General features: G+C 41.1%; 1 protein-coding gene across 1 annotated transcript in view; it reads left to right on the top strand.

The window, feature by feature from the left end:
- The window catches only part of Invs (inversin), a 126,388-nt gene that overhangs the window by 70,790 nt on the left and 31,715 nt on the right, over window positions 1-23,883 (top strand). Inside the window, exons 4-10 of the mRNA XM_005362163.3 lie at window positions 9,456-9,629; window positions 14,075-14,242; window positions 15,581-15,761; window positions 18,016-18,125; window positions 20,557-20,728; window positions 22,374-22,529; window positions 22,946-23,175. Coding sequence (XP_005362220.1) covers window positions 9,456-9,629; window positions 14,075-14,242; window positions 15,581-15,761; window positions 18,016-18,125; window positions 20,557-20,728; window positions 22,374-22,529; window positions 22,946-23,175 — 1,191 coding nt within the window. The remainder of the gene's footprint in view (window positions 1-9,455; window positions 9,630-14,074; window positions 14,243-15,580; window positions 15,762-18,015; window positions 18,126-20,556; window positions 20,729-22,373; window positions 22,530-22,945; window positions 23,176-23,883) is intronic.

The following is a 23,883-nucleotide window of genomic DNA, read 5'->3' on the forward strand; positions in this document are numbered from 1 at the left end:
AGTGTGTGTGTGTGTGTGTGTGTGTGTGTGTGTGTGTGTGTGTGTGTGTGTGTGTGTAGACAGTTCTCAAAAGAAATACAAGTGGAGGCTTGAGCATATATATATTTTACAGTAACATTTTCTCCTGTGCTGTTTGACTATGTGGCACTTGATAGCGCTGTCTATTCCTATGGAAACCCAGTTAGTAGATAGAGCCAAGGCTTGGAGGAGGCAGTGGGGAGAAATGTTAGAAGAGTTCACCTATGGATCAGTCAAAGATGCTGCTTTTCCTTCAGTCAAATCCTCTTTCCGGAGAGATGTTCTTGGCTGATGTATGGTCTAGCTGCTCTGCCAGATGGAGGAGCATCTTAAACTTGGAAAATAGCAAATAAGGCTTGGAGTCTGCCTCTGAAGCATCCTTCTTAGCCTTTGCTTGCTTAGGATTGTCAAATAACTTTTTGAATGTTTCCAAAGATTTGCTCAAGATGACAAGCCAGTGGTACACTTACCATCATGAGCAATTAGAAATCTTTTTCATAAAGCACAGTATTTGAACTTGACCATCAGAAGTTTAGAGACCATGACTGCCGCTGGGAAAACAGTGCAGATTCAATCTCACTTCTAGAGCTCAGTGAACTCGTATCTCTCAGCAACTTGATTTTTATAACTATTTGCCTTCTTGTCCTATAAAAATTCACTCTAAAGGCCAAGAAACCAAAATATAAGCAGACGCTTAAATCAGCTGAGACAGGAAGATTGTCCAAGGACAGAAGCATTTATAGTCTCTGCTTTGTATGCTGGTGATAATCTCCTGGTCTAAGTTAAAAACATATTGGCTTTCATTTCACAGAACTATTTATGTATACACTGAAATTATGTTTTCATTCAACTAGAATGTAATGGCTCATATTTCCAATTTATGTATTTTCATTTCAAAAATAATAATTGAATACTTTAAATACTAAATAGGTTTTATGTTCCTTATATCATTGTAGACTGTCTACCTATTTAGTCATATCTGTAACTTCTTACTCTGTACTCTGTACTACAATAATATTGAATTGTAAGGAGGGTCTCAGATTTGATTTTGCCCCATATGCAAGCTAGCAAGTTGGTCTCTTACTGTTACATGGATATTTAAAATAAACATTATACTCCAGAGCTCAGACCAAGATTATTATTCATAACACTGCAGAAAGCCTGAGCTTCTGTGTTTACAATGGTTTTACTTTGCCCCTAAGAAACCTGGGCGAGTTGGAGAGCCAGATGGATGCTGTGCACACTGAGCTTCCATTGCAGCTGAGCAACACTGAACTTTAGGGGTCTTCCATTTCATTTTAACCAGTATGAAGGCATGACCTCATCCCTCCAGCTGCTCATTGCAAACATGCCCAGGGAAAAAGTGATCCACACTCATATGTCTGACTAAGTCAACTGTGAATAAGTACCATAGGAGGTAGTATATCTTACTTCAAACATCCAGAATATAAACCAAAGCCAGTTTATCATCTGTCATGACCCAGACAAGGGAATTTAATGGTAAACTTTGGCATCACAGCCCCTCCCCCAAGCCCAAAGAAGGAATCTGCCCTGGCCTACTCTGTTCTATATGCAAACACCTAAGAGTTGCAGGTCAGTATCGCAGGCAATTGCAGCTTCAGTTAGCACATACAACTTGCGCTAAGGTTTCTTATGCACCAGGGAGAGCATATTGATTTGTGTTCATTAGATTAAAAAGGGGCATGCCCATCCCTTTGCATGTAAATGGGTCTATGCATGTAAATAGATCCATGTTGTTGGGTATTGCTGAGGACCTCCCACTGATGACATCAATCATAGCAAAAGAATAGGAACTACCAACATTGATAGGAATATTTCTTTGTACATTGGTGGGGGTGGCAAACTCTCCAGTAGGTCAGTCTAGCCTCCACTTACTTTTGTATGTTTCTTTAATGTGCAAGCCTTCTTCATTTTGTTAGAATCCAGCACTAGATCCAAAAGATAGAGTACTAGTTGATCTCCTGTCCCTGCACCTTCACAGGCTGAGGTCTGCCATGGGACAATGGTCTTGTACCCTGTAAACATTTATCACTTGTATTGGTTTAATAAAACGCTGATTGGCCAGTAGCCAGGCAGGAAGTATAGGTGGGGTGACCAGGCAGGAAGTATAGGTGGAGCAACTAGGATAGGAGAATTTTAAGAAGAGGAAAGGTTGAGTCTGCAGTTGTCACCCAGATGCAAAGGACACAAGATGAGAGTGCCTCGCTGATAAAAGGTACCAAGCCACGTGGCTAACACAGACAAGAATTATGAGGTGTAAGAATTTAAGGTGTAAGAATTAGTTAATAAGCAACCTGAACTAATAGGCCAACCAGTTTATAATTAATGTAGACGTCTGTGTTTCTTTGGGACTGAACAACCATGGTACAGGGCAGAACAGCAGTCTCTGTTGACAGAGGTCCCTTCCCAAGTCCTGAAGTTACCTTCCCCTTTAGTCACAAAACTAGTGAGTCCTGTATTTTTCTAAAAATGTTGTCAATTCATGTATAAGTGCCTCAGCACAGCCAACTCTCACAGATATCCTTGACCTTCACACCTGTGCTGGGGCAGGTCAGAAGATAGCTTGAAAGAGTTGGTTTTCTTCTTCCATCATGTGAGTTCCAGGGATTGAATTCAAGTCAGTAGGGCTGAAAGCAAGTGCCTTTAACCCACTGAGCTATCTCATCAGCCCATTAGTCCCATATTAATAGATATAAGGTCACCTTCTTTCTAACCATCTCCACATGTACCTTCCATATAGAAGGATGTGTGTATATGGAACACATTTACAGTGATAATTTGCACTGCTCTGGGAGGATCAATGTGCAAGACACTCAGTCCTGTGGACATTGTGCACTTTTAATCTGGAATCATATTACTTGAACAAATTAATCCAGATTAATAATCCAGAATACATCTTGAATCTCTAATATTCTTTTTGGCCACTAAAGGATATGTCAGTCAAAACCAGCCTGAAATGGGTTTTAGGAAGAAGAAAACATATTAATTGACAAACAATAGTATAGAATGACAGTTTTTTTAATAGTTATATATAATTCCCAATCACGTTTGTTTTTATCATCTCCCACAAGAAGGGAAATCTCTAGGGGAGGGCACATTCAGTAGCCGTATTTGGGTTATAGGCCAGGAGCAAACAAGAAATAATACTAGAGGTATTTATTAATTGATTTTCAAGTGTCACAGCTCTCAATAATCCCAGATAGCTGATGATGGTGGGGGAAAAGAAAGTATCAATAAAATGTCCTCTAACTGTTGGTTCATTGCTGGATGGCCTTCCTGAAAAATAGTATACTATGGTCAGACTACAGATGGTCTCAAAACCCAAAACATGAAGCCAAATCAAGGACTTCTTGTGGTTAAAATAGGGCAAGTTGATGATACAGTATCATTATGATCTGAGATGGGTCTACAGTGGTAAGATGGATGTGGGTCCAAGAGCAGATTTCATAAGTCTTTGCCAAGAGTAGGCAGATGCAATGTTCTATTAACTTGGCTTTCTTCACCATGAAAAAAACAATCTAACTTCACAAGAGACAGACACAAGTCCCATATACAGTGATATCTTCCACATCACAAGCATACATACATTTTACATTGTGCCAAGTCTACAAAACTGTTCACTGCAAGATTAACCTGAGAAGTGATCCCAGTAAAGCAGGGTGAAGGCTTTGCACCCACCCAGGATCAGGACATACCCCCACTCCTGATATGACTGTGGTACTTCCAAAGCTCATTTGCATTTTCAACCATTATAGAAAAGTTTCACTGATAACTGAAAATTGTGACCTATATACTTCCTAGGGGTAGTTTCTTTTTGAAATTTAATATGGCAAATGCCTTGAATGTTTATAAATATGTAATTATAAGGATATCATTATAATTAATAACAAATGTTTCTATTATTTCCATTTCCATGTAAAATAATGTATTTTAATCTAATGTTGTTAACATTTAGAATGAAATGTGACAGAATGCCTTCTCTACATTTATATTTGCTATTATAAATATAGTTATAATATTTCCTGGGCAAAATTATATAATAACCTATAAATGGACCAAAATATGATCATTTGTGTTTGTCTGTGAACAGCCATTTTCTCCTCAAGTTTAATGGTAAATAGGAGTGCTGGTGCCATGCAGACAGAGCAAGAATTCAAAGGTCAATGGGAGGAAATGTGTAGGTCCCAAACTATGCTTTTGGGAAACTATCTACCTTTTCATTATCTCTGAATGTGGTAAAACCAAAGGCATTGACGCGCCAGTGCTTTGACTGAGGAGAAGGCAAATGGCCAAGGTGTGCAGTGGCCTGATAAAGAGAACATGGTAACCTGTGAGAGGACTTGTGGGGTGAGGGTCCCAAGTGTTGTCAGAAGTTAATGATAAAACACGGAAGTCATAAAAATATGATTTTAGCTACATCTTGCTCAAGAATTTCCTCTTGAGTGATTGAAAAGCTTCTGTTTTTTTACTGAAGCAAGGAATATACTTAGAAGTTCAGAAATTCTCTAAGATTTGTCTACAGCTCTAGAGAATGGTGCTTGAAGACCTGGCAAGAACAGGACAAAGACCATCCTCAGGACCAGAAAGATGCCCATTAGCTGAATGACTGTCACTTTATTATCCATAACAACATAGAAGTCAGTACTCCAAGAGAGAATGCCATTAGGTGATTTCTTAGACTAGACTAGAGCTATGTAGAATCCAACCAAAGGATGAGTGAAGAAAAATACAAGCAATGAAAACCAGTAGCAAAGAAGCTTTCTTCAAATCTACTTGAAAGCTAGGAATTGTACATGGATTACATGCTGTAATCCTAACACTCTCAGAAAGCTGAGACAACCAGATAACCTCACATTTGAGGCCAATCTGGTCTACATAGTGAGTTTCAGGTCCATCAGGTCTAAATTGCAAAGACTCTATCTCAATAGTAGCAGTACTGATAAAAAAAATAGTAATAATAATAATAATAATATTAATCTACTTGTAAATAAAAGCAAACTATATGAAGAAACTAAATGTTAAAGAAAAGCCAATACCATTTGCTTCACAACTGAAAGCAAGGACTGTTCCTCAATCCGTCAGATGCCAGTAGTTCAGTGGAGAGGGCCAGGGCCAGGAGCCCCTCCCTGATCCATAATTGACTGTTGGCAGGCTCATTGCAGCCTACCACAGCTACTATGAGATCCTTTGCAATAGCTATGTCGTTCCTGAAAACAGTGTTTCCTAGCCCTGCTTCCTATCTTCTGGTTCGTACATTCTTTCTGCACTCTCTTCTCTAATATTCTCTCAGCTTAGAGAGGATACATAGTTGTCCAGGGTCAAACACTCAACCATCATTTATTCTAAACATCTTGAACGTTCATGAGTCTGCATTATTTAGAGTTCACTGCAAAGAAAAACTTCTGTGATTAAGGTTGAGAGTTTTGTTACCTATAGGTATACACATTAATATTTAGGGTTCAGATTGGTACCATGATATGTCCAAACCAGTGGCCACACAGATGATCCTGGTAAAATCACTGAGTCACAAAACAAAACAAAACAAAAAGGCATGAAGAAGACCTGTAGGGAGAGGTGAGTATTGACAGAGAGGTAAAAGAAGAGAAGAAAGAAAGTAAGAGTGGTGTACTAAATATGTGTATGAGATTATCAAAGAACAAATTGAACAAATAAAGAGGAATAAATAAAAGATAAAGGGCAAGGGAGCTAATATTCTTAATATTAACTCATTTCTTAGTCAAAGAACCTAAGGAAAGCAAAAAGATTGGTATCCAAAGTATGTAAAAATATTCCAGTAAGAAAAATAGCTGAGCTCCCAACTTAGCAAACAACACAAAAGAAGAAACTGATAGTCAACAAAATAGTCCACCTCAGCTAAGGAAGTGCAGATTAAATTTATGATCAAAACAGTATTGTGTACCAATTGGATTGGCCAAAGTCAGTACTTTGACAAAACCAAGTGGGAAAAAGTTGTCGAAAACCAAGAATTCTCATGTTTCTGTTAGGAATGCAAATTGGAACTGCTCTTTGAGAGAGCCCAGAAATTCTTGTACACTTACCAGGAGATCTGTACAAAGCAATTCATTATAGCAGTGATTGTGAAAAGTGAGGAGTGCGCTAAGTCTTCCTCTAGAGGGAATCAATGCCATTCCTAGAGCAAGATGCTTCTCCAGTGCAGATACATGAACCAGAGCAACCTGGAGAAACCTTTATTTCTCTGAGTCAGAGATGGACAGTGACTCAGATAGAACTATTCTATAAAGATAGCACCTTCCAGATTATGAACTTACATGTTTGCATGAAATAAAATATAAAATATTAATCGAGAAATACCCAAGTCAGTATGTACTCTCCAAAGAGGGAGAAAAGGAGTTGAACACACAAAAGAGCATTGCCTATAATTGTTATGTTTTATTCTGTATGTGTATGGAAGTGTACATGTATGTACATATTTGTGGTATGCATAGGTGTACACAGGTGTGAATGCCCATGTGTGCACATGCATGTTAAAGCCAGAAGTCAAATAAGGTGTCTTTCTTAATCACTTCCCACCCAAATTTTGAGACAGAGTCTCTCCCTAAACCAGGAGCTCAGTTGGTTAATTCATCTAGATGGCCAGCCAGTAAGCCCCAGGGATCCTCCTCCCCAGGGATTACAGAAGCAAGCCTCCATATTCAGTTGTGGGGCAGGGGGGGCTGTGCTGGGAATCAAACTCAGGTTCTCATGCTTGCAGGGCACTTTAGCACCTGACTCATATTCCCAATCCCTGGTACGTTTTCTTAAAATAAAAATGTAAATGCAAAATATCAAAGTAATTTACTCAAAATCTTTATATCATTATTACTCAGATGAAATAACAGTATGCATGCTTCTAAAACAGCAGTAGTTCTCACACACACATACATGTACACATGCTTAGGCACCAAAAATACATGTGTACATGTGCATAAATCCATACCCACACATATAGCACATGCACACACAAAAAATAAAAAGTAATAAAGAAATTGACTGTTCTTTTCTCTACTGGGAATTAGACCCGTGTTCTTCTGTATGCACTTCACCACTGAACCACATGCCCAACCTTCTCATCTTAGTTCTGGAAGTTCTGTGGTCCTCTGCTTATTTGCAGAGATTGAGTCTGCATATAATTGACATTTAGTAAATGCTTGCTAATGAGACCCAGGGGCTTGACATTGGCCCAAGTGAATTATATTGTGTCTGCCCCCAGCTGTCATATAGAATATCTGACCGGACTCTGTCTCCCGGAACTAGAGTGTGAGTTCACAGAGCTGAATCCTCCCCAGAGCACTAGTCAGATTCCTCTCGGCCCTGTGGTGTAATCTGTGGGCTGTGACAAGTGTTGGATTCCCGGTTATTGGGTCCCTCTGCTGATGCAATAAGCCAAATCAGACCTCCACCTTCAATAAACAGAGCAAAACAACTCTCAGGTGACTCTCAGAAAGCCAGGAGAGGAATCACGTGGCAGGTCTGGCAATCAGGTCTTAAATACCCTGCAGCCTTTATCTTGAGCAGCACTCGGGGAGGAGATGACCCTTGGCAGGATTTCTGAGGAGCGGGGTCTGCAATGGGACGATGGAGAGGAGTGGCGATTCCCAATAGGTAGAGCACGGACAGACTGTCTTTGCTCTTGGTGCTCTCCTTAATCACCAGCTGCACTATAAATATTGATGATCAGACCTCTCTGCCATTATCACCAGCACTTCTTCACTCCGCCTCACCGTCTACATTTGTCTTGCAGGCCGGTCTAGTCTTGATAAGATCCAGGTTTGAAAGCCATTCATAATCCTAGCAAACATTTGCTGGGCACCCACTTAGCGCAGTGTTTCGAGTACTCGCCACATAATATCATTTCACATGTGTAACAGTCTGTGCACTGTTGATGCCTCTGGTTCACACATGAGATGCTTTCATCTGTAGACATTCTACCCCAAGTTAGCGTGGCACAACCATGAGATTTGTGTCAAAAACTCTGTCCTAATTGTCTTCTTCATAACAAGGCTTAACAAATGTTTGTTGCATGAATAAAGAGCAGCTGTTACTGGTATATACTATGTGGCTAGTGAAACTTGAATCCCAAGAATAACAGGAAACATAACTATGCCAGGAACCTTTTATGTGCCTAGTGGTCACTGCTGTCAACTGTGTGACTTTCCTTCTACTTCCTATTTTCTGATTCCACGACCAAAATGTCTGATTGAACGTCTCTAAAAGGAAAGGTTATAATGAATTAATCTTTAATATTTGAAACATTATGCTCGGAAAGGTCAAACCTTATTTTTTTGGTATATAGTGTCATACTGATTTTTTTTCTAACCGAGCACTTTTTATCCTTCAAGAAAAGATGGCAGGAAATTTAGAGCAGGGCGCCCTCTTGAGGGCGCTGAGAGCACGGCGTCCTCTTGAGGATGCTTAGAGCATGGCACCCTCTTGAGGACGCTTAGAGCAGGGCACCCTCTTGAGGATCGTTTCGTGTCTTCTCAGAGCTGAGAGTAAAATCGAAGACAGGCAAGTCTTGTGCTCTGCTAACAAAGCTGGAATCAATGAAGCCTTAAAAAGCAAGGATAGCCAAATACAGGTGATTTGAGAATTAAGACTCTTCACACAGCAGCTATAATTTTTAAGTGAAAGCAAAATACAGGAGTTATTTCTCCATGCTCAGTCCATCACCTATCTTATTTACATTTATCAAATACTTAGTTTGTACCAGGGATTGTACTGGGTACAGTAGCCAATGAAACACAGCCTTGCTTCCTGAAGCTTGTCCTCTGTGAGGGAGATGGCACTGAAAAGATCATATAGAGAGTCTGTGTTACACATAACACCCTATTGGGCACTGAAAAGATCATATAGAGAGTCTGTGTTACACATAACACCCTATTGGGGTAATCAGTCAACACCGTACATAGCAATGCTACTAGATAGTAACTTGGAAAACACCCACAAACTATAAAATATACAAACTTAACCCCAAATTTGGCTCTTGGTAATCTACTTTCATGAAAAAGGAGTAAACTAAGTACAAAACAGTGTATGTTGAAGCATTTTCTATAATAAATACTTACTACAGTTTATTGCCTTAGTGTCTACATGCCCAGCAACAGCAGACTAACATTCTAAACACCTAGCAATAACAGTCTGGCTAATAAAACCTGTCACACCCCCAGTAAGTGTCGGATAGCCACTATATAAGTTATATGATTGTTCAAAAGTGATCAAGAGAAGCAGGAAAGCATAAAGCAATCACTGTCTAATATAGTGATATTTTCCCCTTTTATTAACTTTTCTGTATGGTATAATATATGAGGGTAGTTAAAATTACTGAGAACATTTCAAAAGTATTTACAAACTTGCCGCAAAGTAAATTCCTTTTAATATTTCTTGTTTTTATCTAGGGAAATTACCGCTTTATGAAACTCTTGCTTACACGCAGAGCAAATTGGATGCAGAAGGATCTAGAAGAGATGACACCCTTGCACCTGACTACCCGGCATAGGAGCCCCAAGTGTCTAGCCCTTCTGCTGAAGTTTATGGCCCCTGGGGAGGTGGATACACAGGACAAGAATAAGGTAATAGACAGTCAATGGCTGAAGACAAATGAAAAAAGAAAGGGGCTGCTTTGTCTTACGATGTGAGGCATCAAGAAAGGAGGTGTGCATGGCCACCATCCCTGTGGGAGGGCAACTCCACATGTCCAGACATCCCGGTATCTCCTTGAAGGGTGGGGAATCTCGACCTCAAGAGGGATAAGTTTGCCCAAAATCCAAGTGACAAAACTGGAGTTCAAACCCAGGCCTGTTTAACTGTAAAAGAATTTCTAACATTTGTCAGAAGCTCATGACAGTCCTTGTGGGAACCTGGACTCAGACTGACCGTCTGCCCATGCAGTGGACTAAGCGTGTGGGCACCTGGGCACAGTGGCTGTCTGCCTGTGCAGTGCAGTAAGCATGTGGGCACCTGGGCACATAATGGCTGTCAGCTGATGCAGGGCAGTAAGCATGTGGGCACCTGGGCACACAGTGGCTGTCTGCTCATGCAGTGCACTGAACATGGAGCATCTGGACTCATGGTGGCCATCTGCCCATGCAATGCACTAAGCATGCAATGGTTTTAATAACTAGGCTGTCAGCAGCAGCCTCCTTGAACTCTAATCCAAAAGCCACCACTTATTCATTCTGTGTTCTTGGGGAAATTACTTAATTTGTTTATGTCATAATTTTAGAACACATGAAAAAATAACTGAAGATAAAACGAGGTAATTCAGACAAAGTTCTTATCACAGTACCTCATGCAGGATACACTCCTCATAAATGTTTACCATAAAACAATTACTAATAGCATTTCAGTTCTGACATCTGCCCTCTCACTTCTTGCTAAGAATATTTCTTAACCTTCCTTTCTCTTAAATTTAAAAGATTACTACACTCCTCATAGCTTTGCTGCTCCTTCTTCGTGGTCATTTGTTAGACACAACAGTAATCTTTTCTTTCCACTCTGAGCTAGGCCATAGTCTTGTTAACACCAGTGACACTGTGGAGTTAAAATCCTTATAATTATCCTTCCTGCTCTTAGGTTTTTTGTTTTTTTTTTTTTTTCGAGACTGCTCTTAGTTTTTAAAGATTTTCTAAACGTGTGTGTGTGTGTGACAGAGAGAGAGAGAGAGAGAGAGAGAGAGAGAGAGAGAGAGAGAGAGAGAGAGAGAGATAAACAACAAAACTGTCTGACCATGGGCTTTTTTTATTTTTTAATGTTTTTTTATTTTTTATGTGGGAGAGTATTAATGACTGGTTCTATTTCACTGGGGGCTGTAGGTTTCTTAAATTGTTTAGCTAATGTTGATTTAACTTTGGTAAGTGGTATCTGTCAAGAAAATTATTCATTACCTTTAGATTTTTCCTTTTTTTAAAAAATATGACCTAATGATTCTTTGGATTTCCTCACTGTCTGTTGTTATATCCCCCTTTTTTTGTTTCTGATTTTGTTAGTTTGGATATTCTCTCTCCATCTTTTAGTTAGTTTGGATGAGAGTTTATCTATCTTGTTGATTTTCTAGAAGAACCAACTCTTTGTCTCATTGATTCTTTGTATTGTTCTCTTGTTTCTATTTTATTGATTTTAGCCCTGAATTTGATTATTTCCTGCCATCTACTTCTCTTGGGTGAGCTTGCTTCTTTTTGTTCTAGGGATTTCAGGTGTGCTGCTAAGTTACTAATATGAGAACTCTCTAATTTCTTTGTGTAGCACTTAGTGCTGTGAACTTTCCTCCTAGCGCCGTTTTCATTGTGTCCAATAAGTCTGGGTATGTTGTGTATTCATTCTCATTGAGTTCTCAGAAGTCTTTGATTTATTTCTCTATTTCTCCCTTGTCCATCAGTCATTCATTTTCCATGAATTTATCATAGGTGTTCTGTTGTTGCTGAAGTCCAATTTTAATTTGTGAAGGTCTGATAGGATGCAGGGGGGTTGTTTCAATTTTTCAATTTTATTGTGTCTGTTGAGATTTGCTTTGTGACCAAGTATGGTCAGTTTTGGAGAAGGTTCCATGAGGTGCTGAGAAGAAAGTATGTTCTTTTGTATTTGGGTGAAATGTTCTGTAGATATCTGTTAGGTCAGTTTGGTTCATAATGTCCTTTAGCTCCAATATTTCTCTGTTTAGGTTTTGTTTGGATGACCTGTCCATTGAGAATTGTGTACTGAAGTCTCCCAGTATCACTGTGGGAGGGGTCAATGTGTGATTTAAGCCTTATAGTGTTTCCTTTACAAATGTGAGTGCCCTTTGTTTGGGAGCATAGATGTTCAGAATTGAAAGATATCTTGGTGGGTCTTGCCTTTGATGAGTATGAACTGTCCTTCCCCATCTCTTTTGATTAATTTTGGTTTGAAGTCTATTTTGTTAGATATTAGAATGGCTACACCACCTTGCTTCTTGGGTCCATTTGCTTGGAAAATATTTTCCCAATTCTTTTCAATGAGGTAGTGTCTCTCTTTGATGTTGAAGTGGGTCTCTTATATGCAGCAGGATGGATCCAGTTTTTGCATCTATTCTGATAGCCTGTGACTTTTTATTGGAGAATTGAGTTCATTGATATTGATAGATACTAATGACCACTGATTGTTAATTTCTGTTATTTTGTTGTCGTTGTTGTTGTTATTCATGGTGGTGGTGGTGGTGTGTGTGTGTGTTCCTTTTTTCTTTGGTTTGGCTGGGATAGTTATTTATTTCCTCTGTTTTCATGTGTTCTAACTTCCTTTTCGTGGGTGTAAACCTCCTTGTGATAGAATTTTCCTTCTAGCACCTTCTATAGGGTTGGATTTGTAGATAGATATTGTTTAAATTTGACTTTATTATGGAATACCTTTTCTCCATCTATGACGATTGAAAGTTTTGCTGGGTCTGGTAGTCTGGGCTGTCATCTGTGGTCTCTTAGAGTCTGCAGGACACCTGTCCAGGCCCTTCTGGCTTTTAGAGTTTCTATTGAGGTGCTGGGTGTAATTCTAATAGGTCTGTCTTTATATGTTACTTGCTCTTTTTTTCTTGTAGCTTTTAATATTCTTTCTTTGTCCTATATGTTTAGTATTTTGATTATTGTGTGATGAGGGGACTTTCTTTTCTGGCACAGTTTATTTGGCATTCTGTTTGCTTCTTGTACCTTTTTAGCCATGTCGTATAGGAAAATTTTCTTCTGTGATCTTGTTAAAAATATTTTATGTGCCTTTGAACTGCGATTCTTCTCTTTCTTCCATTCCCGTTATTCTTAGGTTTGGCTTCTCATAGTGTCCCAGATTTTCTTAATGTTTTGTGTCAGGAACTCTTTAGTTTTAACATTTTCTTTGACCAATGTATCTATTTCTTCTATTGTATTTTCAGTGCCTAAGATTCTCTCTTCCATCTCTTGTGTTCTGTGATGCTTGTGTCTGTAGTTTCTATTTGCTTACCTGTGTTTTCCATCTCCAGGATTTCCTCAGTTTGTGGCTGTTTTTTTATTGCTTCTATTTCTGTTTTCAGTCTTGAACACTTTTATTTATTTCCTTCAACTGTTTGTTTTTTCTTTGCTTTCTTTAAAGGGTTTTTTCATTTTCTCCAATATTTTGGTTGTCTTTTCCTGAATTTATTTAAGGGAGTTTTTCATTGAGGACCATTATCATCTTTATAAAGTTTGTTTTAAGATTGTTTTCTTGTGCTTCAGTTGTGTTGGAATATTCAGGGCAGCTTGTAGTAGGAGAACTGGACTCTGGTGGTGACATAGCGCCCTGGCTGTTGTTGATTGTGGGTTTGTTTGTTTTTTGTTTGTTTGTTTGTTTTGTTTTTGTTTTTTGGGTTTTTTTTTTTTTTTTTTTTTTGGTTTTTTGAGACAGGGTTTCTCTGTGTTTGGAGCCTGTCCTGGAACTAGCTCTTGTAGACCAGGCTGGTCTCGAACTCACAGAGATCCACCTGCCTCTGCCTCCCGAGTGCTGGGATTAAAGGCGTGCGCCACCACTGCCCGGCTTGATTGTGTTTTTACACTGGTGTCTGGGCATCTGGGGTTGGGGTATAAGTTTAGGTACCAACTTCTGAGTTCGTCTTTGTCGAGTAGGTACTTTTTTCCATTGGTTTCTGTTTCCTCTCTGGTCTTCTGGCTCGAATGGCCTGTGGTTGAGTAAAGGGTCTCTAACCAAGTTGGAGGATGGAGTTCTGGTGTCTGGTGGAGCAGGGTGCTTCCTCTGGAGTTGTGGATATGCAAATGAGGAGAGGAGGCTGTTGGGAATAACCTGGGTGGGCTCTTTGGGAGTGTTGGTGGTCTGTAGGTGACGTCTTTCCTGAGATTCTGGGTGCCAATGTGACACTGGTAAAGCTGGGGGCTTCTGCCAGAGTTGTGGTCCAGGATATGGTGATGAGGAGGGGAGTCTATTGGTGGTAGGCTGGACAGGTTCTGAGAGAGTGTCCTGGTGACTTACACCATGCCTGTCGCATAGGAGGTGCTCTAGAAGAGCAGGATGCTGAGGTTGTCTTTTTGAACACTTCTCTACCTTGCAGCAAACAGCTTTGCACTGGAGCGCATACTACAACAACCCAGAGCATGCGAAGCTGCTTATCAAGCATGACTCCAATATTGGGATTCCTGACATCGAGGGCAAGATCCCACTCCACTGGGCAGCCAACCATAAAGACCCAAGTGCTGTGCACACAGTGAGATGCATCCTGGTAAGTAGGATGCTAGACCCCAAAAGCCCTTTTTGGGAAAAAATAATATAATAGATACAACTTGAAGCAACAGGACTTGACTCTAGGTGTGACCTAATCTGAGAAGGAATCCTGGGTGAGGAGACCCCTTAGCTGAAGCTGTTCCAGGAAACAGAGATCTGAGGGTCTGGGTTCATAGTGTCCCTGGCAGCTTGGAAATCAGGCTGTTTTTATGTCAAAGAGAGACTTTAGAAGCTTACAGATGAAATCAGGTACGTTCAGGGTGATATGGGTGTCATGTCTGCTGCGAATATCCAGCAGAAGGGTGGGTGAGTGTGGTGAACTGTCGACTGCAGAGAAGTAAAACAGAATTCCATAAACAGAGGAGTAAATTTTTCAGCCTCATTCATAAAAACTCTTCAAATTAAACATGGAAATGCCTATCAGCCTCATTATAGAGATAACATGTAGGAAGCTTGACAACACCAATGATTAATCTGTGCCCACATGTGGGAAATAAACACATATTGTCACGGGTGTGTTTATTGGTCCAAGCATTTGGAGAGCAGCTTGACAGTTTGTAGTGGAAAGTGCAAAAATCCTTCAACCAGAAACGCCTCTTTCCATGCGTGGCAAAGAGAAAAATCTCACACACTGTGCTGTAAGAAATATGTGAGGGAAATGTCTTTGCAACATTATTTGTAATTGTGAAAAAAAATTGGAAATAACGTAACTATTTCTCAAGAGGAAAATGGACAACTAAATTCCAGTTTAACAAATGAGCTAGAGCCAGGCGGAGGTGGTGCACGCCTTTAATTCCAGCACTTGGGAGGCAGAGGAAGGTGGATCTGAGTTCGAGGCCAGCCTTGTCTACAAGAGCTAGTTCCAGGACAGGCTCCAAAGCTACAGATGAAACCCTGCCTTGACAAACCAAAAAAAAAAAAAAATTGAACACGAATCAACAAATAAACCCACAAGTGTAGTATAGGAAGAAAAAGTTGCCAAAGAGATTGCATTTGCTTCCACAATGTAAATATCCAAAGCACATGTACAAAATATATGTTGTTTATGGATGACTACATGTGTATATAAGTAAAAAAAAAAAACTTTAGCCTGACTCACAACAGACACAAAAGCACATTAGGCAAAGTGTTGTACCTTTTTAATGCAAGCATGGTGGGGCCTCTAATTATTAAGAAACAGGAAAGTTAATTGTTAAAGATTTAGCCCGTACACAATGCACAGTTTTATTTGTGCCTGTAGAAAATGTGGAGGTTTTAAGAAATAGTTAATGTACATGCCACATATTATTTATTGAGGATTCCACATGTGTGTGAAATCTCTGGCTCTTTAAATTAGGATGCTGCCCCAACAGAGTCTTTATTGAACTGGCAAGACTACGAGGGTCGCACACCTCTTCACTTCGCGGTCGCCGATGGAAACCTGACAGTGGTGGATGTCTTGACCTCCTACGAAAGCTGCAACATAACATCGTACGATAACTTATTTCGAACCCCACTCCACTGGGCAGCCTTACTAGGTATGTTCTGCTCTAAGTCAGAAGATCAGTGGTAGAAAAGGCTAGCCAGCTACGGAGATGTGCCTCCACATCTCCCGTGGGCTCCTCCTCCCTAATTGATATGCTCAGTTATTTCATAACCTGGCTCCTGCTGTTGCATGCTTTAGATGTGGTAACATAAACTAATTCTCTATTAAATACTGGTTATTAGTTCAACATTATGTCAAAGTTTTTACTTTTATTACAAAGAAATGACAATCCATTGACAAGGTATGAATATAATGTAACCTGTCTTCACACTCATGGCAGTCATGTGGGCAAAGGAGGGTGTTCATTTGATGCTGTATTAAGGCCTTGAACTTGGTTTTCTTTCCTCATACCTGCCTTGTAACCTTTTGGGGGTCACTCTTTTGATGAGAGCACAGGTGTGTGTCTGGTATGTATGGTTGTGTAGATTATTTGAAGGAGTACAACCTGGGACTTTTTCTCTTTAATGAAGTACTTTAACCACTTATAGTCATTATTAAAAAAGTATTATTTTTCTATTATTTGGGTTTTACTAGTATTTTTAGAGGTTTTTGTCCTTCATATTTTCCTGCCCCTTTGTTTCCCCCTTGTGATGCTGTCACTCAGCTTCGGCCCGCCTGGTGTTACAGGTGACAGTGTAGGTTTAGTTGTGATGGCCTCTCGGCTCATCGAAATCATGTTTATCCATCAGAGTCAAGAACAAGACCTCTCCTGTTCCTTCCGCATACAATGCGAGTTGTGCCCTTCCAGCTCACTACTCCTTTGGTGTGCGCTCACAGTCGGAGTTGACTGTTGTTAGCATCTTGGTCTTAAGTTACACATAATCTGTTTTAAAGTGATTTCATACTTGCATGCAGCTTTTATGTCATATTTATAATTGTTATTTAGGGTTCCTTTCGAAGTGTGTTTTCATCTCATCCTTTTCCTCTAGAATGTGGGTGCACTTGACAAATTTGCCTCCACCTCACTAAATTTGCTTTGTTCTATAAATTCTGACTTTATTATTCCTGCTACATGGGTTCTCATTTCAACAGTATTTTCATTCCCATCTGCCTCCTACTTTTCCTCTTAACTTCATTTTATTTCCTTTTATTCTTTCTATCACCTTTTCATGCTATTTCCTTCTTAGGGTTCTTTCTCCCTTTCATTTCATAGACTCCATCTCTTTCTGCACTAAATTGAAGACGCCTAACAATTTCTCGACTTTGCTCTGGGCCTTCTTGAGACCATTCCTGAGGTATGCTCTTCATCCTTCCAGTGCCAGATCTTCCCCTGCCTGTAGTATGTTATCCTCAAGTCATTACTGAATTTTCCTCTTTGCTCCTTAGACAAAATGAGATGTATTTAGATTGACACTCTTGCGTGGATTGGCATCGGCCTGCAGTTGGGTTAGGAAGACTCCTTAAACCCCATGTGCGGGGCGAGTAGATGAGCACAGCCCCCAGGCAGGTCCCTTTTTCTGCCTTCCACCCAGCGCAGCCTTGCTCAGAGGGCTCCTCCACCATGGCATCTCCTTCCTTGCCTGGTTCTGCACATGCTCTGTTAGAGAGTAAAAGAGGGCTTCCTAGGTTTACTAGCCCTCTTTGCTGTGCTGTGTCATTGTGGTCACCAGAGGATATCCTAGCACTTGCCCAGTAGCCCAGGCTGGTCTCAGTTTTTCAGTCCTCTTGCCTGAGCCTTGGAGTGAGGGTCTACAGGCACATACTACCACAGCCAGCTTGTTCATTCTTTGGCCGCTTGTCGAGCTCCACCTTGGTAGAACCAGTTTTTTCAGACTACAGACTGCTAGCCCACGCCACTTCACAGTACCTGCTCCCTCCTTCTGCGGAGTTTGAAATCAGTGCTTTGATAGTAAAAGACTAGGAGAGAGACATGGCAGGATGGTTAGGAGGCCTCAGCAGCAGACGCGGTTCATTTCCGTTAGCTCAGCTGAGCAGTAGCAAGGAGCTGATGTTCAGTTCTGATGGGTCAGAAAGCAGAACCTTAGCCTGATAGACAGTGAAGCCAAGAAGCCCAAGGCAGTGCCTAAGCCTGGCACGTACCACCACTGTGCTTTTCCTCCCTAATGAAGCCCCCTGTTTTCAGTGTCTCAGCTTTCCCTTCTCTCTACCCCATCACAGTGTGCAGGGAGACGGTGGAAGGGGCTGCACTGGGAGCTGTTTGAAACCATTTTAAATGCTACTGAGTGCTAGTATTAAAAATGGACTCACCCCTTTGTGTGAGATAACTAACTTGTGTCTGTTCTCAGGCCATGCGCAGATCGTCCATCTCCTTTTAGAAAGAAACAAATCTGGAACTATCCCTTCCGACAGCCAAGGAGCAACACCCTTGCACTATGCAGCTCAGAGTAACTTTGCTGTAAGTTGTGGTTCCCTTTTCTCTTAATAAAATGTTTTATTTTGATATAATTGTAGATTCATTTGCAGTTACAAGAAATAATATGCCATGATCCCTTGCCCCCTTCCATCAGCCTTTGCTAACAAGAGATGGAGTGCAGTGTCACAAAGAGGAGGTCCCACTGAGCTAACTGAGACTGCAGCATTCTGATGAACACACGTGTGCCTGTGTTGACAGAGTGGTCGCTCTTAACCATTGCCAGTCTGTCAGTGCCGTGTGCGGGTCATGGTCTGTGTGTTTGTAAGGCTGTTAGTCACTTGCAAGCTTACGCAGCTTTGCTTAAACACTTGGTATAACTTTTTGCTTTATGGTGAATGTACTGCATTATTATTCTGTGACTTTTATAGCACTAGGGACATTTAGTGTTCAGAAACCCTGTAACTGTCCTGAAAGCAGTGCAGCAAGGCTTTGGAGCTGGAAAAACCAACTACTGGAATCCCAACTGTGCAGATTGCTAGCTGTGTGACCTCACACAACTTTCTTAGCCTCTCTGAGTCTAAGCTTCTTCATTGATAGTATAAGGATACCTATATGTCTTCCTTCAAAACTGCTGGAAAGATTAGAACAAATCCATGGCAAGTGTCTACTGCACCTGGTATAGAGCAGGTGTCCCCACGGAGCCTGTTCCTATGGATTATGTACTTATGAGAGCAGGTGTCCAAACACAGACTACATTCTTATGATTCATAGTAATGATTATGAATTGTGTACATCTGAGAAGGCTACAGTGTGAATTATTGTTTCTAGAAATCATGAGTGTTATCGATAGTTCTTCCCTGATAGTCCTTCATGGATCACAAAGTTTATTCTTGTCCATTGTGTGCTGGGTTGTCTCAGCAGCGTGATGGTGTGCAGATGACACAGAAACATTAGAAGAGGCCACTGCTGGTTTCCTGCCTTCCTCACGGGTGTTCAGGGAAACTCTCAATAGTTTTGACCTGGGCAGAGCATAATTCCCACTTCTTGACCTCAGTGTTCTGCTAAATGTCTCATTTTCATTCCCTTCTTACTCTCTGTCTTATCTGCTAGTGATTTTATTGCCTTTCTTTTAAATAGGTCAGAAACTGATGGGTGTCCTCTCTCTGTGATGAGTACATTGTGTGCCTGCTCTCGGGATGGGCACAGGCTGTCTGTATACTCACAGTCTTAACTTCTTGGCCTCCCTAAAACATTACTCAATGCACCACCTAGAGTTTTGGCAAACCATTATCTTTTATTATCTCAGAGAAGTGGTTCTTTCTTATCATGGAGAGGAAGTTGCATGGCCCAAGCTGATGTGTCTATGGAAATGAACACTCAGTACATAGCTCAGCATATCCTGGGTAGCGGGGTCATGGCATTTCACTTACAGGTCCTACAAGATGAAATGGCCTTGCCCATGATCGTGAGCCAGATTTCAGACTCCAGCTTTACTGCAGATACCAGTAATTAAAGACTTTGAATGGGAGCAAAAGAGAATGATGGCGCATTGCAGATGTTTGCTTTAGATGGTCTGCCAAGTCCAGAGTTGATTTTTAATAATTATGCACATTTTCTATGTTCTATTTCAAGCCCATTGATTACTTTAACTTCTGTTAACTTTATATAAGGTTGCTATTTTCTTTTTGAAAAACACCAAAAATAAACAAACAAAATCAGGAAATAGTTTTAAAAGTAGGAAGCCATATCATGCCTTGGGCAGACTGCTGGGATTTCCTATTTTACTTCTGTTCCTGTACCTGTCACCAATATTTATGTGGTTGTAAACCTATGCTACTTCCAGGGTAAAACAAGGACTAAATTAGATGAGACTTTAAATGTATTCTTTTTCTTATTGTTGTATTGTGTGGGTGTTCCCTCTGCAGGTATGTCTGTACCAGGTGGCTTCCTGGTGCCCTTGCAGGGCAGAGGAGGACACTCGATTATCTCAGAGTGGACTTCCTGATGGCTCCTGTTCTCAGTGCAGGTGCTGGGAACTGAGCCCAGCAGCTAGTGCTCTTGACTGCTGAGTTACCTCTCTAGCCCCTGTGCTTTCTATGAAATATTAAGAATCAGCTGCAGAAATTTCTCTCTGAAGCCCTTTAGATTCATTCAAGCAATAGTTTTCTGATCTTCCTAGAAAACTGAGTTTTAGAAAAGAGATTATTTTCAATGCAGAAATATTAACCTAGGTATAAGATGCTAAGATGCTCAGCTACACAGCACTCAAGCTTATGGAGCAGCATAAGCAAGGCCCTGGATTTGATTGCAGCCCAGAAGACAACAATAGTAACCAAAACTGCCAGGCATTATTGGGCCTGGCTGCCCAGGGTCCCCATCCTTAGCTTCTTTATGGAATCACCTCTAGCAGGTGCTTTATTGCCGTGGAGAATGTGCCCACTGCTGCGGTGTTTCAGATGAGGTTTTCTTACAGGAAACAGTGAAAGTGTTTTTAAAGCATCCTTCAGTGAAAGACGACCCCGACCTGGAGGGAAGAACGTCCTTCATGTGGGCAGCAGGGAAAGGCAGTGATGACGTGCTCAGAACTATGCTTAGTCTAAACTCTGACATCGACATTAACATGGCAGACAAGTACGGAGGCACAGGTAGGAACTGGCACATGGACTCAGCCTGCTTCAGATGCCAAAAGGTGCTATCAAATTTATAAGACATAACTTGAGATCATTGTTCCTAAGATAATATTGTTTGACTTAGCTTTTCACTCGTAAAACTTGAGTTTGCCAGGATCTTACTCCAAAGGTTTTATTTCTTCCAAGTATTGTGGCTAAAATTAGTATAGCTACCAGGTGAATTTTAGCATCTGGTTTATAGCTTTGGCTGCACATTAGACACAAGATAGAAACTTGTCTCCTCACTAACTTCCATATAAAAAAGTATGGAAATGTGGAACTATGCATAGTTGGGGTTGGAGAGATAACTCAGTGGGTAAAGCCCTCGTCATGCAAGTGTGAGGACCAGAAAAAGTGAGTGAGCTGGAGGCTCACCCGTAATCCCTCTGCGTGGGATGTGGAGACAAGGAAACAGCAGAGCAAACTGGCTAGCCTGACTAGCCAAAAATGTGATCTCCAGAGTTGGTGAGAGACCCTGCCTCAGTGTGCAAGTAGAGCACAATCAAGGAAGACAGCAAAGTCAACTTTGATCGTCAGCACATGTGTGCACACACGTGCGTGTACACCTGAACACATACATATACAAAAACCTGCATATTCAGTAGCTACTACCATTTCAAATTGTGTTCCCAAGGGGATGCACATCTTTAGATGTATTCTCAAGTCTCTCTCTCTCTCTCCCTCCCCCCCTCTCTTTGTGTTTTTGGTTTGTTTTTTTTTTTTTTTTTGGTTTTTCGAGACAGTTTCTCTATAAATTTGGACCCTGTCCTGTCCTGAACTAGCTATTGTAGACCAGGCTGGCCTCGAACTCACAGAAATCCGCCTGCCTCTGCTTCCCAAGTGCTGGGATTAAAGGCGTGCGCCACCACCACCACCACCGGCTCAAGTCTCATTTTTATGCTCTTTCTAAAACCTGAGTAGCATGTCTCCATACTTATGTCCCATTTAAGAGAATGTCCCTGTAACTCTAGAACCTTCACTGCTCTACAGGCTCCCATCAGTTCTCACCAGACTCTTGCTTTAGTTTTAGAGCCCTGTCACTATGTGTTGGTTGCAAAGAGATGTGGTTTTTAACATCCAGGATGAACATGAAGTTTCTCTTTTGTCTGAAATCCCAGTTGCAAGTCAGAAGGAAAAGAAAATCACCAGCACAACACTGAGTATGCCAGGCCTCAGTGTCCACGCACACACCCACGGCAGCACGTGTACACGCACACCCACGGCAGCACGTGTACACGCACACACCCACGGCAGCACATGTACGCACACACCCACGGCAGCACGTGTGCACACACACACACACAGCAGCACGTGTACACGCATACACACACACACACACACCCACGGCAGCACGTGTACACACACACACCCACAGCAGCACGTGTACACGCACGCACACACACACACACACACACACACACACACACACGGCAGCACGTGTACACACATACACCCCCACAGCAGCACGTGTACGTCCAGAGAGAGGGAGATTTGGATTGCATTTAGCCAAATCTCCAAATCAGGTGGAAATCCTAAGTGAAAGAAAGAAAACATACTTAAAGTTAAAAGGTAAAGTAGTTTTGAAATTTTATTAGTTACTTTGGCCTCTCTTGTTTTTAAGCTTTACATGCTGCTGCCTTGTCTGGCCATGTCAGCACAGTGAAGTTATTGTTGGACAATGATGCTCAAGTAGATGCTACTGACGTCATGAAACATACTCCACTCTTCCGAGCCTGTGAGATGGGACACAAAGATGTGATTCAGACACTTATTAAAGGTTGGTTGATACAAGAACTTCTATTAGGACGCACACAAAAGGTAGGCATTCCTAGCTCACTTTGTGTGAAACATGGTTTGATTCACACACAGAGCCTCGGAGCAGAAAGTTGAGGAAGAGTGCCCACGTGGCAACAGGAAACTCCACCTATACTTGTAGCTCACCTGTTGGTGAACATTTGATTTCAGAATAATCACTTTGCTCCCACACCCCCAGTTTCATTTGCTGAGAGAGAGTGACTCCCCCCCTCTCCAGAACTTAAGGGATACTCTAAAGCTCTGGCAGACAGTGGAGAATATATAGAAGTACTGGGGAGAAAAAGGCTTTCAAAGGACATTGTTATGTTTTTAATCTTCTGTTCCTTCTGATGAATGCTATCTACGTTCGACATTTTCATTGCAGTTTTGCTTTACTAGGCGGAGCAAGGGTAGATCTGGTTGACCAAGATGGGCACTCTCTTCTCCACTGGGCAGCACTGGGGGGAAATGCCGACGTCTGCCAGATACTGATTGAAAACAAGATCAACCCAAACGTGCAGGATTATGCAGGAAGAACGCCTCTGCAGTGTGCTGCATACGGAGGGTACATCAACTGCATGGCTGTGCTCATGGAAAACAGCGCAGACCCCAACATCCAAGACAAAGAGGTAGAAACTCGGGCTTTCTGTGCTGCCAGCTCCATGGTGCAGAGCTTTCTTCTTTGCTATGAATTAAGTAGAACAGTTTATCACTTGGAGAGAGATGCTCTTCATTTGCCAATGTTCTCTTCTAGTGCTCATCTATATCTGAATATTATTAACATGTATATACACTAGAAATAATTTTTAAAATGTTTGTAAAATATATGCATACACACACACTCACACACACACATGATCTTACAAACTGCCTTTTGTTTGCTTAAAATTAGCACTGGCATTTTCTCAGCTGATATATAATCTTTCTCATAATCATAACTGCTTGATACCCTAAAATGCCAAGAGCTTTATATTCAGTGATAGTTCATTCAGTCTTCACAGCCATCCTATGAAGTAGCTACTATGCTACCCCACTTCCCAGCTGAGGACACTAGAACTTCAGTAATTACGCTGTGGTGATACCAGTTGAGAACAGGGAGCCTCTAACCCAAACTCAGGAGTTTAGTGATTAGCTCCTGTAACAGGACACTTCTCTACTGTTTCCAGAATCATCTTCATGAATTTACCTTTCTTCTTTTGGATTGCTCCCTTAGAATAATCAATCCCTCTAAGTAGATTACAGAATCAAAGAAACAAGTGCTATACAGTGTGATCAGTTGTGGGGTGTGTGTGTGTGTGTTCTATCAGAATCCTATAATAGTTTAATTCATGTTTCCT

This window comes from Microtus ochrogaster, linkage group LG5 (genome assembly GCF_000317375.1).
Source record: "Microtus ochrogaster isolate Prairie Vole_2 linkage group LG5, MicOch1.0, whole genome shotgun sequence".
Classification (NCBI taxonomy): Eukaryota; Metazoa; Chordata; class Mammalia; order Rodentia; family Cricetidae; genus Microtus; species Microtus ochrogaster.